Here is a 14,944-nt window from a genome sequence, read left to right as displayed (position 1 = left end):
TTAATTTTCAATAATGGGTTAAGGTTGCTTTAATTGAGCATAACACATAAAGGTATCGCGGCCACGTAGAATGAAACAAAAAATTCTAATATAAAAGACAAAGCAGAGGATGATGCACTACAGTTCATCAGCATCATCATCTAAGTTAGACACTTCGTAGTCGTCCATTAGAACGCCAGCGTGCTCGTCTTGGTTGAGTCGACTGTATTGGCTACGACCGAATGTAGGCAAACGAATATTGCGTACAAAGTCAGGGATGGAAGTTGGCCAAGGAATTCGAGAAATCAAGCTGAACACAGCAACGGGAATGACGACGGCAGCAGATGCAAGCTTGGTTAATAATGAACCAGATAATCTACTACCAGCCTCCGCAGTATCTGACAATCGAATGCTGCCAAAACCACGTTTCTTACGGTACGTAAGTACTCCAAAGATAGCGGCGGCCGCTCCAAACGGCAACAGAATATAGACGGCCCAGATACCCTTTGAATATGACTTTCCTGGGCACCAAATCTGATCTCCTTTGTCCAGTTCAGTGCCACCTTGACAAGTGGAAGCTGCGATCTTTCGATATCTACAGGGGAAGGGGTCAGTTACTTTGATCTTAGGCAAATGTAGATCGTCAAACATGTCCACCACTTACGCAGTTGGTTCATAGTAAAAGTCCATATCACCATCGCATTGTGGCATAAGAGGTGTTAGTCCCTCAACGAGAACACATTCTCCATTTTCATTTCGAATATGGTTGAAATTGCTGGGGGAAAAGTGTTAACATAGATGCTTTATATCATCGTGCAATACAAGATCGTTCCTAACTTACCATTCAAAGTCTTCCTTAGTACAGGCGCAGTTACGAGTAACCTCATGTGGTTGGGTCAATTTTGTGCCAATGTAGCAGTCGCGATCAGGAATACGACGATAGTATCTGGTTTCGCGACCAAATAGACATTTTTCACCTCGGGTATCTTCTGGGCTCCAAAGATCAAAGTCATCATCCGTAGGGTGCTCCAGATCCAGTTTACATTGTCTGGGATGAATGGTGCTAAAATCGACATGGTATGCAACAGTCTTGCCAGTGCTTCGTTCCTTGCCCCAGATAGTGTACTTTTGACTAGTACCATCTGGTTGCGTAATAATGTCAGAAACGCGGATCTTTTTATCATCCTTTACGAATTGATACGATTTCCAGGTTTTGCCCTCGTCTGTGGTGTATCTAAAACAAAGAATGATATGGGTGAGTTAGGATTAAGAGAATGAGAATTGACTAGAGATGGATGCTCACTTGAGGCTGTCTGTCGCTTCTTCATCGTCAACAAGAACCAGAAGGGCACCTTGGTCAGCAAATTCCCACAGATGAGCTCCCTTGTAAATCTCTGTCCAAGTTTTACCAGCGTCTCTGGTCAGGAACATATCGCCATCCAGATAAGGAGATAGAGTCTTTCCAACATTTCCGACTCCAACCATAAGTCCTACGGCTGACGACAAACTAATGAGATCTCTTGGGTTGCGTCGTTCAGAATAACTGTGGAGGTTGAGGGTACAATCCTTCAAGAAGCATACGAATTAGTGATACAGACATCAATTCATTCATAACCAGGTGCATATAACTTACCGAACAGTCATATTTCTTGCCATTGGCATCTTGAGAAGGTGCAGTAAGTGGGTTCCAGTCCGCACCAGCATTGAATGTAATCATACTTAGAAGCTTCTTGCTATCTCCAATATTGGCTTGGTTGGGATTGGTGACCGTATTGGCAACCGCGATACCGTCAATACCTTGCATTTTTTCAAAGTCGACGATACCGAATTCATTGCGATTGGCGTTTTGAAGGGACAGGACATAATAAGTACCATTGGAATTAGAGGTGAAAATATGACCGAACTCGCCATTCTTATGAGTGTTCGTGGAAACATGAAGCCAGACGTTGTACTTGGACTCCATGATGGTGTATGCCTCTTTGTGAAGATCCAATGAAGTAGGGAAGTGCGCGTCGGCAAATGTTTTGCCGTCGAGACTGACAGAGAATTGCAAATTGGCTCCACCGTGTCCAGTCTAGGGAAATTTTTTGTAAGAATCGACTCTAAAGATTTTCTATGTGAATGTATGCATATCACTTACCGAAGCCACGACCATATATCCATTAAAGATTGCGACACCAACAATGTCATCGAACAAGTAGCTCTTGCTGTTAAAGTAGTCAGTGGAGGAGACAAATTCAAGTGGGTTGGCGTAAGCTGTTCTCTGATTGCCGGACTTTTCGTGAAATTGCTCACAAAAGATGGAATCAGGATCAGTGGCAGTGATGGTACCATCTCGACCCCAAAGACATTGTCGAACATAGGTTCCAATGCTATCCCAATTTTGACCACCGTTCAGAGAATAAAAACCTTCAGTGTGGCAGTCAACCGATGCAAATGAATCGCAACTAGTTTCACCAACATAGATCAAATTTTCAGCCGATCCAGAGTGGAAATTCATAATGGGAGCAAGGAGGACTTGGGATGGGGCCATAGGAACGTCAAACTTCTGGAAATTGCTACCACTGTCTGTTGTCATGAAGTGCGACTTTCCATCAGTGATAAAGTATGCCTAATAGGAAGAGTATTAGAAATGATCTGTTAAGGTCAAACCTCACAGTAGTAATACATACCCGCTGTTCAAAGTGTGGATTCTGCAGCATGCGAATAATAGGTGTATCCTTGAATAGCTGGGTCCAGCTATAGCCGTCGTTTTCACTCAAATACACCTTTTGGTCGTTGGTACGAACGATCACACGCTGAAAAAAAGAATTTAGTAAGTAAGGAACATACTCTCCCATCACTTCCTTTTTTTTTTCTACATCTACAACACTTACATCGGTGCTGTTGAAGAAGATATAGTTCACCATATCATCGCCAAATTCGTTCTGAAAATCATAAGAATAGTGAGAACATGTACATCTCAGACCGCTGTATTTTATCTTTTTTCTTACCTTGTTTGATGTAACGGATCCACCTGTGTTAAACGAAAAGCGTGTTTAGAAATGCATCTTAGTAAAGAGTACCACCCTGCGTAGAATCGTCTTACCTTCACCACATTCCCATTCCTTGTCTTTGGAAAGGTCTTCGCCGCCTTCACAAACTGATTTGCTAATCTTTTTATAACCAGATCGACCAGTAAACTTGTCTTTACAATCGCGTGGTCTATCTGGGTGAACGCCGTGCGCAACACAATGACCATCCTCATCTCGCCAGAATCCAAAGTCGCTAAGAGATGTTAAAAAAAGCGTAGGGAGAGCAGTATGGATTAATGTAAAGGATCTTATGACTCTACACATATAAACCGAGTATCTTACCATTCAAAATCAATATCTCGGCATTTACAAGTTTGTTGAGTAATCTTGGGCGATTGGTATCTGTCACCAACAGCACATTTTCGGTCTTTCTTGCGTCTAATGTAAGTGATTTGACTTCCTAGCAAACAGCTATTATCGCCATCATCATCCTTGGGTACCCAGTTCTCGAAGTCACTAGAATCTATGGAGTTTGAAGAATTTTCGCATTGGCGCATACCAATGGGAAGGAAATCGACCAAGATATAGACTTGTTGTGGGGCTTCACCTGATGAGGAGGTGGTATGTCCAATAATAACGAACTTTTGGGTGGTGGAGGTTGGTTCAGTAGTAAGCGTTGTAACTCTAATAGGCTTCTCGCTGAACTTGATGAATTCCCAAGTTTCACCTTGATCCCAAGTGTACACTAGCTCGTTGGTCGGACCTTCATTGCTGACAATAGCAATAACAGATCCATGATCACCAAATTCATACAGATGTTCTCCTTTACGGACTTCTACCCAAGTGTGTCCACCATCACGAGTCAAGAAGGTATCTCCCTGTTCGTAAGGACGCAATTGCGCGCCAACATTACCGACGCCCATGGCAATGCCTGGTGCACCAGAAACTGAGAAAATGGCACCAGGGCCATTGATATCGGTACGGCTGTGAAGGTTGAGGTAACAATCTGTTCCACTGCAGTCGTAGTTATGAGGCGGTTGAAGTGGTTGCCAAGTGCTACCATCATCCCAGCTAATCATGGTTCGGACCTTCTTTGAAACATCATTGCTTCCGCGTAACTCGTCGGTGTTCATGACTTGGTTAGCGAAGATGATACCATCGACACTCTGCATCTTTTCAAAGTCAACAAGGCCTCTGGAGTCTCCATTGGTATTGGTCAAAGACAAGTGATAGAACGTGCCGTTGCCATTTGATTTGTAAAGATCGCCGTATTCCTTGCCAGTGATAGTAGACTTGAAAACATCCAATAGAATAGAATGCGTTGTGGATTGCAAAACAGTGAATGTGTTTCTGTCTATATAGTGATCTGGTGGGAATTGTGCAGGGGCAAAGGTATCACCATCTACACTGACAAACAGCTGTAGGTTACCCTTGTTTTCCGTTGCAACAGCCATAAAATCTTCAATGACGAAGAATTCAACCACGTTGTCGAAAAGATATTCATTGTTCGAGCCCCAATCAGTAGTTCGGAACAACTGTAAGGGGTTGTTGCGATCGCCGCTTTCAAGTTTATGAGCAGAGCAATAGACTGTTTGTTTTTCGATCTTGAAATTGGAGTCGCGGCCAAAAATACATTTCTGTACAGACTTGACTTGTTGGATTTGCTCCCAGTTACCTCCATTGTCTCTGGAGATATAGGCAATGGTGTGAGCTGGAGAAGGCGAGTCCGCAATGAGAATGAGCCAATCTTTTTCGCCGGGATGGAAATCAATGGGTTGGACGACGACCTTGCTGACAGGGTGAGGGATCTTGATGTTTTCCCAGCTTTCACCTTGGTTATTTGTGAAATACATGGTTTCTCCAGCAAAAGCGTAAGCTCTCGAATCCTCAAACTCATGCATCACAAAGGAGTTGATCTTTCCAGCATCTTCCAGCACGCGCTTCCAAGTGGCTCCAGCATCTCCTGTTCTAAATAAATCACCATTCTGTAGACGAATGAGGACCGCAGGAGAGTTTCTGAAGTAAACAAATTGCTCAATTTCATGTTGGAAGTAGTAAGGTGTCACTTTAATACGTTCATCACCAGGAGTAGCGAGACCATAATTTTTGGCAGGACCGTCTTCAGGTTTACCGTATTCAACACCGCCCTTATTTTCAGAACAAAGGCGATCCACAGGTTCATCCATTGGTGTACCTGAGTCAGGTACCTCACATGTATTGCCGGGAATTTTGCGATATCCGCTTGATGAAGGATAAAGATCGCTATCAGATTTACATAAACCGGCAGGCATTGGATCAGGACCAAGTCGAACACATTTGCCATCGTCAGAACGAACAAAGTTGTAATCGCATTCATAGTCAGCAACGGTACATTTGCAAGGTCTATCGTCCAACTTGGGATCTTGGAAGTCCATGCCAACATAGCAATCGCTATTTTGCTTTCGACGGTAAAAGATCTAAAAATTGCCATTAGTAACTGCAAAATTTTGCTTTGGGCATCCATGCAAACTTACTTGTTCGTGGCCCATGAGGCAGTCAGGTCCTTCAGTAAGATCTCGGGCTGCCCATGTCTCAAAGTCGCTCCTATCCTTATCGTTTTCATCCAGTTGGCACTGCCTTGAATGTACTTTGGAAAGATCAAGTTGGAAGAGTTTGTATTTCTGGCCATTTTCAGATTTGGGATCAATGGCAAATAGGTTGAAAACACGAGAGGTTGATTCTGGGTCGGTGGTCAACATATGAGCTCGTACAGTCACATCAAGCTTGGCATCGTTCCTATTATCAGCAACGACAGAGTCAATTAGCAAAGATGTAACACCATTATTCATGCTGCTGAACATGAAGATGTAGCTTACCAAGTTGCACCTTGATCCTTACTCCAACGGAGGTGATCTACAGCTTTTTCATCGTCCACTATGACGATCAAATTGCCCATATCGCCAAATTCGTATTTATGAGCTCCTTCAGCTACCATGTTCCAAGTCAATCCTCCATCTCTGGACAAGAAGGTGTCGCATTCATCATATGGGAGAAGATATTCTCCAAAATGTCCAACGCCCATAATGAATCCGACAGCTGCCTTGGAAGAATATACCACGCCTACATTTTGGTTGCCAGTAACTGAATGCAAACTCAATACACACTACAGTGCGAGGATTTGTGAGAAACCAGAATGAACGTCAAATGCTGTGTTATTCTTGCTATCACTTACGTTGTTACATTCCATATCTTTTCCATCCTGATCCTTGACCTTTTTCAGAGGAGACCAAGTACTACCATCATCGAAACTCATACGGGTTTGAACTTTCTTGTCCTTGCCAGAGAGCATGTCAGAAGGACTAGATTGGACGTTGGCCATCATAATACCTTCCAAGCCTTGAATCCGTTCAAAGTCTACGAAACCTTCAAAATTGCGGTTGACATATTCTAAACTTTTGGCATAGAAAGTACCGTTTGAATTGGATCGGAACAAGTCACCATACAAGGCGATAGGATTGCTGAGCACATCCACCATCAGCGAATGATCTGTGGATTCCAACAAAGTGTAGGCTCTTTCTACCATTTTCTGGCCCTTGGGGAAGACAGCTTCATGCCAATTAACTCCATCCTTGGATATATACAAATCCAATTCTTCCATTGAGGTAGGTGATCGGGCGGCAGCGACAATGAACTTGTTGATAGTTCTGACGTCAATAATACCGTTTACGTCCTTGTCTTGGCTAAAATTGATTCTCTGAAGACCAGATTCAAAAAAGCTGTCAGACTGAACGAGGCGCGAACTGCGCATAGGATTATTGCCATTGTCGAATAGTTCGATACACATAATTTCCTTGGTTGGTGCATTCTTAAATTGTTCGGATGAGACGGTCCACAAACAGTTTTGAATGTTCGATCTCAATTTGTGGATGGTGGCAAAGTTATCCAATGTATAAAAGCTCTATAGGTCCCACCCATAACAGTAATTCAGTTTCAATGCCACATATCTTCATCAACGGTGGAAGGGTCTTACATCTGTTTGGCATCCTCCATACGAGGTCTGGCATTGTTGTCCGGCGAAGATCAGGTAATCAGAGCGTTCAGCATGAAAATTCAAGGCATACGGCACAGGTTGCAACGGAGTGGTAAACTTCGTCCATGTTGCGCCTTGATCATCTGTTTTCCAATGGGTGGTATCTGCTCCGAGTATATAAGCCTTTGATTTTTACAAAAAATACTGGGGTTAAAGGCAAGTTTCAGGAGGAAGCTGAGTCAATAGCGGCGAATCATTACCTTGTTCTTATCGAAGGGATGCTCAAAAACGGCTCGCGCTTCTTTGGGAACACCTTCTACAAGGGACCATGTTTTGCCCTGGTTGCTGGATCTCCATACAGACTGGAAATCGGCATCATGCAAAAGCATTACCTGTAATGAGAAACGTCTTGGTATTTGGGCTTGGCAAATGGCAGGTCATATTATGACAAGAGCAAGGACGTACCTCGGAATCTTTAAAGTAAAAATATGACGTTGGTGGATTGTCAAAAGACGTTTGAGAGACGTCCTGTGCCAGAGCAGGCCCGATGCTAGCCAAGCTCGCAAGCAGGGACAGCCCTGTCAAGGTCGCAGTGAGCAGTCGCATGGTCTGCTAATTGTATATTTACAAAGTACGAATGAAATAAAGCGTCTTAATGCGAACTGCAGAGGCAAAATCGGAATAACTCCAGAAAGAATAATCTGTTAGAGTGCAGTAGGACGAGAAGCAATGATGCACGGAGCCCGGACTCGCAGTACACCACTGTTACCCGTACGTGTCATGGTCGCTGTGACCACCTTTTTTTTATCGCCGCGCCACGGTGTGGTGCTAAAATCTCGTTCTCGTAACGTCAGCTATAAGAATCGACGCTGCCCATCCCCAAAGACAAAAGCACAGCTGATTATTTGTTATACAGGAGCAGCAAATACTATTGCTGTTATCGGCTCATTTTTTTTTTTTTTTGAGAACCATTCAATAAGATGTCTCTTGGATTTTCAACAGAATAAGAACAAAATTACAACAAATCTATCCGAAACGTCCCAAGAATTAAGCAGAAGGCTTGAGTTTGCTTGCAGCAGCAGCGGCAGTAGGCTTCTTTTGATTGACTTTGGCTTTTCGGTCCTTTTTCTTCAATGCGTCCATATATGCCTTGATTATATTACTGTATGCCTGCTGAAACTTCTCGTACTCTGTGCCGTTCACCTAAAAAAAAAATAACAAACCCGTTGGTTAGTTCAATCTGCCCACAACAAATCAATGGCCTACTTTGAACAAGTCACCTACCCTAGTGCTAATGTTTTCATTTTTGAACTTTGCTCTTATAAGACACACATACTCTTTGTCATCGTCTGCTGATGTCTCTGTAGCTTCGGTCATGGTGGTATCTTCCAGCTTGCGCTTTCGCTGGCCTTGTGATGGCTCTCGGGTTACTATCCAATGAGCATATTAGTATACTTGCTGCAAGGGTTGCGTTTTTCTCGATCTCTCGGCTGCTTACATCGCTTCATCGTGACATTAACAGTGCCTGACGTTTTGGCTCGTTGATAAAACTGGCCCAATTCAACAGTGAACTAAACAGATGAAAGATCGAAACCAGCGATCGTACAAGGATCTGATTAATGCCTGATGGTTACAAAAGTTGCCACATCTTTGACACTGTTTCATACCGGTATGGGGTCTAATTCCTTCATGGTCGATGGCGATCTGTTCGTGCCAATACCTTTTGAGGTTCAGCTCCAAGTGATAGTGGAATTCAGGAAAAGTTGAAGGCGTCACTGTTTATATGACAAAATACAAGTTTTTATTTATGCGTAAAAAAGAATCAAAATTGGGCGTTCAAAGGTTCAGTTACTGACAGATATCATTTCCAGGGCATATCAATTGAGAAAGCTCCTTTGCTCTTTTGATGTACCTTAAATTGCGAACCTTCCTTCTGTGCAAATACAATCTCGCGGTCGTCATCAGCAGACTTCAATACGAAGCTCAAAGTATTGTATGCTGGCTTGAAGTTTTGGTGAACAACGCTTATATCCAAAGTGATGGTCTTCGCAGTGGAGCGCATTGAAATTTCCAACTCTGTATACTCCTTTGCATCAGTATGCTTAGTGCTGATACCATCATCCTCGACAAGTAGCTGCTTGTGCTCGACCTCGCCGGAGGACGAATGGGAGGGCCAAACTTCGATGACACGTTCATCATCAGCGCTGAAACCAACGTGCTGCATCGTCTTACCCAATGGAATAAGGGATGATTCACGGAAAAATGCAGGTGCTGCCTCAGCGTCAAGAGGAGCATCGACATCGATCTTCTGACCACCGGTATAATATTTTCCGGTTTGAAGATGGTACCAATTGTATGTCTTGGGAAGGTAGACTGTGCGCTTGGTCACGTTGGGCTCGTACACAGGTGCCACCATGAGGGACTCGCCAACCATGAACTCAAAGCTCTGCTGATGAGTTTCAGGATCGTCTTGACAGTGGTAGACAATAGGTCTAAGGACAGGCTGGCCCGTTCGGTGGAAGTTGACCAAAAGATTGTAAAGGAAAGGAATCAATCGGTATCTATAATGGATAGAGGAGCGAATCACTGGGAGAACCTCAGGATACTAATTTTTGAGAAATCAAAAGTTACGTTAGCTAACCATGGTAATTTATAAGGATCGTAGCTGGATGCACACTCACCGTCCAGGGTTCTGTTACAGAGTCATCAATGTTCCAAGAGTGAATGGAAAATCTTGGCATATAGATGGCTTGTTGCACCCATCGTACAAACAAGTCTGGATCTGGCTTTGGTCCGGCAAAACCACCAACGTCGTGACCATATCCTGCAGGGAAGATAGACAATGCAGCACTTGATCCCATAGGAACATTGTATTTGATGGTCTTCCAAGCTGTATAGTTGTCACCGCTCCATGTTTGGGGTACAATTTGATGAATGAATGGGGTGGCAGAACGTGTAATTACGAAAGGTCGCTTCTCGGGCCAGAATTCCCGAATAGCCTCATAAGATGATTGCGCCATCAACATGGTCAACAGGGGTGTGCCAACATAGCCAATCGCGGTGCGCTCAGTGGGCAACTTATGCAAAACATCAACCCAAGGGTGCTTCTCGCAAGCGATCGAAAAGTCATCGTCAGTCATGGTAAACTCGTTGTTGTCATTCCAGCAACCTTCAATTCCGTATTCCAACAACTGCTCCTTGACCTTGCTCTTCCAATAGTCGAATCCAGCAGGGGTAGTGAAATCAATGTATGCACTAGCACCCATCGTTCCTCTGCCACCCTTCCATTGCATGACTCGACCGGGTTTGCCTTCATCGTCCAATACATATCCACCTTGCTCTTTCATCAAATCGTAGTCTGGATGGCTCTCTAGCAACCATGGTTTAATGTTTGCAAAAAGATGAATGCCAGCTTTGCGGAGATTGTCGGTGAATGCCTTCGGGTCGGGGAATCGATTCAAGTTCCATGTGAAGACACATCGCTCCCCCTCCTCATTGACAGTATAACCAGAAGACAAATGCATTCCGTCACAGGGGATGTCATGCTTGTGGCAGTTTTGCGCAAATTCTTCGAGTGCTTCTTGAGCATTATCCACTTCAGCATATGCCATGGATGAGGCAAGATAGCCAAGTGAGTAGCGAGGGGGCAATTCCTTTGGTCTTCCCATCAGGTCAGAGAACTCTTGAACAACATCCTTAATTTCAGGACCCCAGAAGACATAGTAGTCGAGCGGACCACAATCAGCATTGTAGTACTTGTAGGGACCCCACATCTTGTTAACAGAAGTTTATATCAGTTTACCTCTCCACTTGACAGTAAGGTGGAAAGAGCATTAACTTACCGCGTCATTTTCATCGCCAAGATCGAAGCTCGATCGTGTAAAGTTGTTATAGTATATTCCATGAGCCTTCTTGGAGGTTCCGGAGAGCGTAATATAGAACGGACAAAACTTGTAAAGTGGATCCATATTCTCAGCATCGTACCCCATACAGTCAAGTCTCTCTAAGCGGAAGCGTCTTCCATGTAAATCCAAATCACCAGATCGTTCTCCTAGACCATAGTAATGATCCTTTACGTTTCGTCGGGTATAGTGCCAGATGGCTCCGGTCTTTGGGTCATAAGGATATGCGCGGCAAGCCAAGTCTTCCGCAAAGGGGGTCTCTAAATCGTCGTTGTAGTACCAAGTCAAGTAGAAGTCCGGGCTATAGTTGACCTTGACCGTGATCTTGCTTGTCTTTATAGAGAGTGATGATTGAGTGTCATCTGCGACTTCAAAGTCCTTAAACGAGGAGGATACAGCTTCCTTCAGACACCCTTCGTGAGAGAAATGGTGCTGTACACGGATCACACAGTCGCTGACAACATGAACTTGGATGGTGTTGTCACCACTGTCAAACTTGACAGGGTTTGACGATGATTTATCAAGGGAAAAGTTGGTTGGGTTTTTTTGTTTCATGCTGAAAGGAACAACCTCGCTGTGGGGCGAATTCCTCTGAGCCGCGAGTTTTAAAAAGCTGGCGGCTGAAATTTACCTCAAAAGTCCCGACCATACTAACTTGTTGGACGGGCAGATGTCAAAGCTTAATTGATTGAGTGCCCCATGTATGTTAAGGGGTAATGCGAAGTATCTAACACTGTTTGAAAATGGTAGGAATGCATGCTTTCACCAGCATAATTCTTAACGGTACTTCCATTGCAGTGTTTAGTCACTGCACGAATGGGCTTCTTATGGCAATGAAAGCTTGCCGGCAAAGCTGAAGGAGCATAAAACTACAAACTGTGTTTTTCGGGTGTGAACAAAGGAGTTCTATCGGGGATGGGTTCACAACTACTAGTAAAATTACAATGAAATAGATCGCAATTTAAAGGTACTTGTTACTTTCAAGGGCAATTTGTTTGAACTCAAAAGTAGTTGTCAATTTGCGATCTCCATACCTTGGACGACGGTATTTGGATGCTCAAAGAGTTACATGATCATTTTCGCGTGTACTCTTACGGAAGCCCGAATCCCTGGCGGCCGTCGGGTATAGACCTAATGTCTTCAATGGATATTATTTGACGGGGTTTATGTTTGCGATTCGGGCTGTCCCGCAAATGGTGAATGATCCATATACGGAGAAACGGAGCAAACAAACGACGGCTTTTGTTAAACTCAATGTGCATGATTAAGCTCAGTTTCGACTCATGTTGGCCAAGACAATTGGCATGATGCCGCCCGCTACTCATGAACGCTTCGGAGCTTGCCATTTTGCCAGTCGCATATTTTTTGGAAAGAAACCCAAAAAATTTGGGTACCATTTCGAGTCCAGCCATGCTGTCAGGCCCGTTCAGAAAAAGGCAAACATTTTGTCGTAATTGCTTGCGCATACTTTACAGCTCCGCAAGCAAGGCTAATGAATCAACGTCAATGGTTCTTGGCTGAAATTTTTCCATATTACTCTTCTTTCCATAACCAAAATGAATCCTCTACGACAAGCACAAGAAAACAACTTTCAAAAGAGCCAACAAGTAGAACTGCACGCTCAGCCTGATTCCCAGCCACGAAAAAGTGTATCTGACAGTCCCATTGAACCAATGCCTCACGGAGTAAATCGAATAGAAGCATTAAAAAACCTAGGCGCCACTTTCGAGGAGGGAAATCATGAAGTCGCGAAGATAGCAACGCCTATAGAGGAGACACCAGTACCCAGTTTTGTAGATCCAGACCAGGTTGATGTAAGTTGTCGCGATAATAATGAGAGGCAATGGAAATAAAACCGCTGACTGACATGGCATTATAGCGCTTAGCTCGAGGACAACGGCCCAAGAATATGCATGACATAGCAAAGGAGGCAGTGGCAGAATAATATCTAAATGAAAAATTGTATTGTACATATTCAGCATCGCAGCAATCGTTAGAACACGGAAATCTAAATGCTTAAATCTTGAAGCTGTTGCACTCTCTCTATAAATTGTCTAATTTTGATCACCATTATAACCATGATATTGGATGGATCCTTTTCATTATTTGTATCGAACACTGTTTCAATGAGGGGAATCCAGTGATGTTGCATGATGTCAATCATCTTCACGCACTTGTCGAGGCAAGACGGAGCAATAGGTTGAAGTTGGGTACCGTCATGCAGGTGCATTGAGCTCATACTTTCGTCGAGTTGAACTTCGTCTTCACTATCACTAGAGTCTTCACTAGCATCCTCCTTTACCTTTCTTGCCACCTTTGGATTGGTTTCTTTCAGAAGGACATCAATGCAAATATCAGCTATGTGCCAGCTGGCAATAAAGGATGACATCTTGGTGCCATTCTGATTCACTTCAGGAGTATCGTTCAAGTGGCTGGGCGCTGTAAATAGGTTCTTGTCGAGCCAGTCTATATATACATAGGCTTCATCAAATCCTTTCTCTAGCATGCCGAGTCGCTTCGCTAAACCGCTACTAAAGTACGCAGGAAATAGTTGCAAGTGATAGGCAGACAGCAAATAGTGGAAGTAAGCGAATGTCCAATGATTTTTGGGTATGGGAGGAACTGGATCTTTAAGTTCGCCATCGCTATCGTAAGGGTCGGTGGATGGATCAAGTAGAGACATTAGATATGGTTCCATCATGCGTATCATACTTTGCTCCGGTGTGCCTTTAACATGGACTCCGAAAGCGATAGCAACTTGTTGAACGTTGTGCTCTCTTCCACAGGCAATGAAATCTATTTCGTCCACATTGAATTTTTGTTTGCAGTCTAGACAGGTCCATTGTCGCTGTTCATCGGGAGCGACTCCACCTTCTCGGAAGCAACGATCACTGCTGCATTTTTGACATTGAACGCCTCTAGCCCAGTCGAAATCTATGCATCGATCGCAATTACAGTTGAAGAATTTGAAGTTCCAGGTTTTGTGTCGCCGGGATTGAGTAGTACCACAAAGAAGACCGCCGAGACTAGTATCGTCTTCAGGAAGGTAAGAAAACGTCAACAAATCGCCTGACTTAACATCATTGATCAAAGTGAGGATCATTGTGTTAGTCGCTGGTTCATATCGAAGAAACATGTTGGGTGAGCATGAATGAGCAAACTTTGACCCCCACGGCAACAGTATGATCTTGGACAGCATTCTCGAACCAGGTTCAGATGGCCAGAAAGTGGGCTCTAGTGGTGATCTACTGACAGCTATCTTTTGTTGGTAGTCTGCCCGGCGTTGTTTGCGCTTACTGTGAGTCTGTAGTGTACGGTTGTTCTCATAAGCAACGGTATGAGCATTAGAATAGATCTTGAGCACAAATGAAATTAAATCGGCAGCTTGAATGTGGCCGAAAGCAGGTATGTCAAGGATGGCTTTCTCAACAGTTCTGCGAATCAAAGCTACTGTGGAGTGATCTGCCCATTCGGTGAGATCAGGATAATAAAAAAAATTCAGGTTTGTCGCATCGCACATTTGTGGGCTTTTGCGTTGATTCGAGGTAGGAGGTGGACTTATGGACAAATAAGCAACCATAGCAGCAGGAACACCAGGACAGAATGCTGATACTGGCTTTGTCGAGTCTTCATCCTCGTCGTCCTCGTATTCAGAGTCGCTATCCCTTTCATCACTATCGTAACCGCTACTTTTTGATGAGGTTTTAATGTCTGGTGTCTGCTCTTGCTCGATTTCGAGGACAATAGCGCACAATTCATTCCAAATCTTCTTTGTATATTGTGGTGAAACTGAGGATCTGCCCTTGGGATTCAACTCGTATGAGATTATGGGCTTTTCTACCAGCACTTTAGTGCCTGCTTTTAGATCGGTTTTGGCAACTAGAGAAGGACCGACATTTGGACAATTTTTGAATTCCAAGGATTCGGCGAAAATTGTACGATTGACTACAGTGTCGAGATTGTAATCCCGGACATCACTTGATTGATACATTTAGTATTAGTCGCAGTGATCAGGAACCGAAGTTCGAGAGGTGTCAAGC

The 14,944-nt window shown here is 43.9% G+C and overlaps 4 protein-coding genes across 4 annotated transcripts; all 4 read right to left on the bottom strand.

Annotated features, from left to right (window-relative positions):
* Window positions 1-3: 3 nt before the first annotated feature.
* Window positions 4-7,761, bottom strand: K450DRAFT_279154 (uncharacterized protein). The gene is made up of 17 exons (XM_051593318.1): window positions 7,468-7,761; window positions 7,263-7,394; window positions 7,003-7,185; window positions 6,205-6,930; window positions 5,849-6,135; window positions 5,507-5,768; window positions 3,336-5,449; window positions 3,068-3,246; window positions 2,973-2,995; window positions 2,856-2,906; window positions 2,652-2,777; window positions 2,120-2,590; window positions 1,613-2,053; window positions 1,283-1,545; window positions 821-1,213; window positions 644-754; window positions 4-574 (listed from the first exon to the last, which is right to left on the bottom strand). Exons 1-17 carry the CDS (start codon window positions 7,606-7,608, stop codon window positions 118-120), a joined length of 6,360 nt encoding a protein of 2,119 aa, XP_051446380.1. The 5' UTR covers window positions 7,609-7,761; the 3' UTR covers window positions 4-117.
* Window positions 7,762-7,939: 178 nt separating this feature from the next.
* On the bottom strand, window positions 7,940-8,715 carry K450DRAFT_232754 (uncharacterized protein). Its single transcript, XM_051587647.1, has 4 exons — window positions 8,670-8,715; window positions 8,501-8,573; window positions 8,287-8,432; window positions 7,940-8,205 (listed from the first exon to the last, which is right to left on the bottom strand). The coding sequence occupies exons 1-4, from the start codon at window positions 8,691-8,693 to the stop codon at window positions 8,050-8,052; spliced, it is 399 nt and encodes a 132-aa protein (XP_051446379.1). The 5' UTR covers window positions 8,694-8,715; the 3' UTR covers window positions 7,940-8,049.
* Window positions 8,716-8,772: 57 nt separating this feature from the next.
* K450DRAFT_232751 (uncharacterized protein) lies at window positions 8,773-11,480 on the bottom strand. The gene is made up of 3 exons (XM_051587646.1): window positions 10,845-11,480; window positions 9,684-10,775; window positions 8,773-9,607 (listed from the first exon to the last, which is right to left on the bottom strand). Exons 1-3 carry the CDS (start codon window positions 11,457-11,459, stop codon window positions 8,864-8,866), a joined length of 2,451 nt encoding a protein of 816 aa, XP_051446378.1. The 5' UTR covers window positions 11,460-11,480; the 3' UTR covers window positions 8,773-8,863.
* A 1,359-nt stretch (window positions 11,481-12,839) lies between these two features.
* On the bottom strand, window positions 12,840-14,924 carry K450DRAFT_232745 (uncharacterized protein). Its single transcript, XM_051587645.1, has one exon. It carries the CDS (start codon window positions 14,893-14,895, stop codon window positions 12,913-12,915), a length of 1,983 nt encoding a protein of 660 aa, XP_051446377.1. The 5' UTR covers window positions 14,896-14,924; the 3' UTR covers window positions 12,840-12,912.
* Window positions 14,925-14,944: the final 20 nt, after the last annotated feature.

The sequence above is a fragment of the Umbelopsis ramanniana genome, assembly GCF_025399195.1.
Source record: "Umbelopsis ramanniana AG unplaced genomic scaffold K450scaffold_15, whole genome shotgun sequence".
Taxonomy (NCBI): domain Eukaryota; kingdom Fungi; phylum Mucoromycota; class Umbelopsidomycetes; order Umbelopsidales; family Umbelopsidaceae; genus Umbelopsis; species Umbelopsis ramanniana.
Note: the sequence above shows the minus strand (reverse complement) of the source record. Positions and strands in the feature narration are given on the sequence as shown.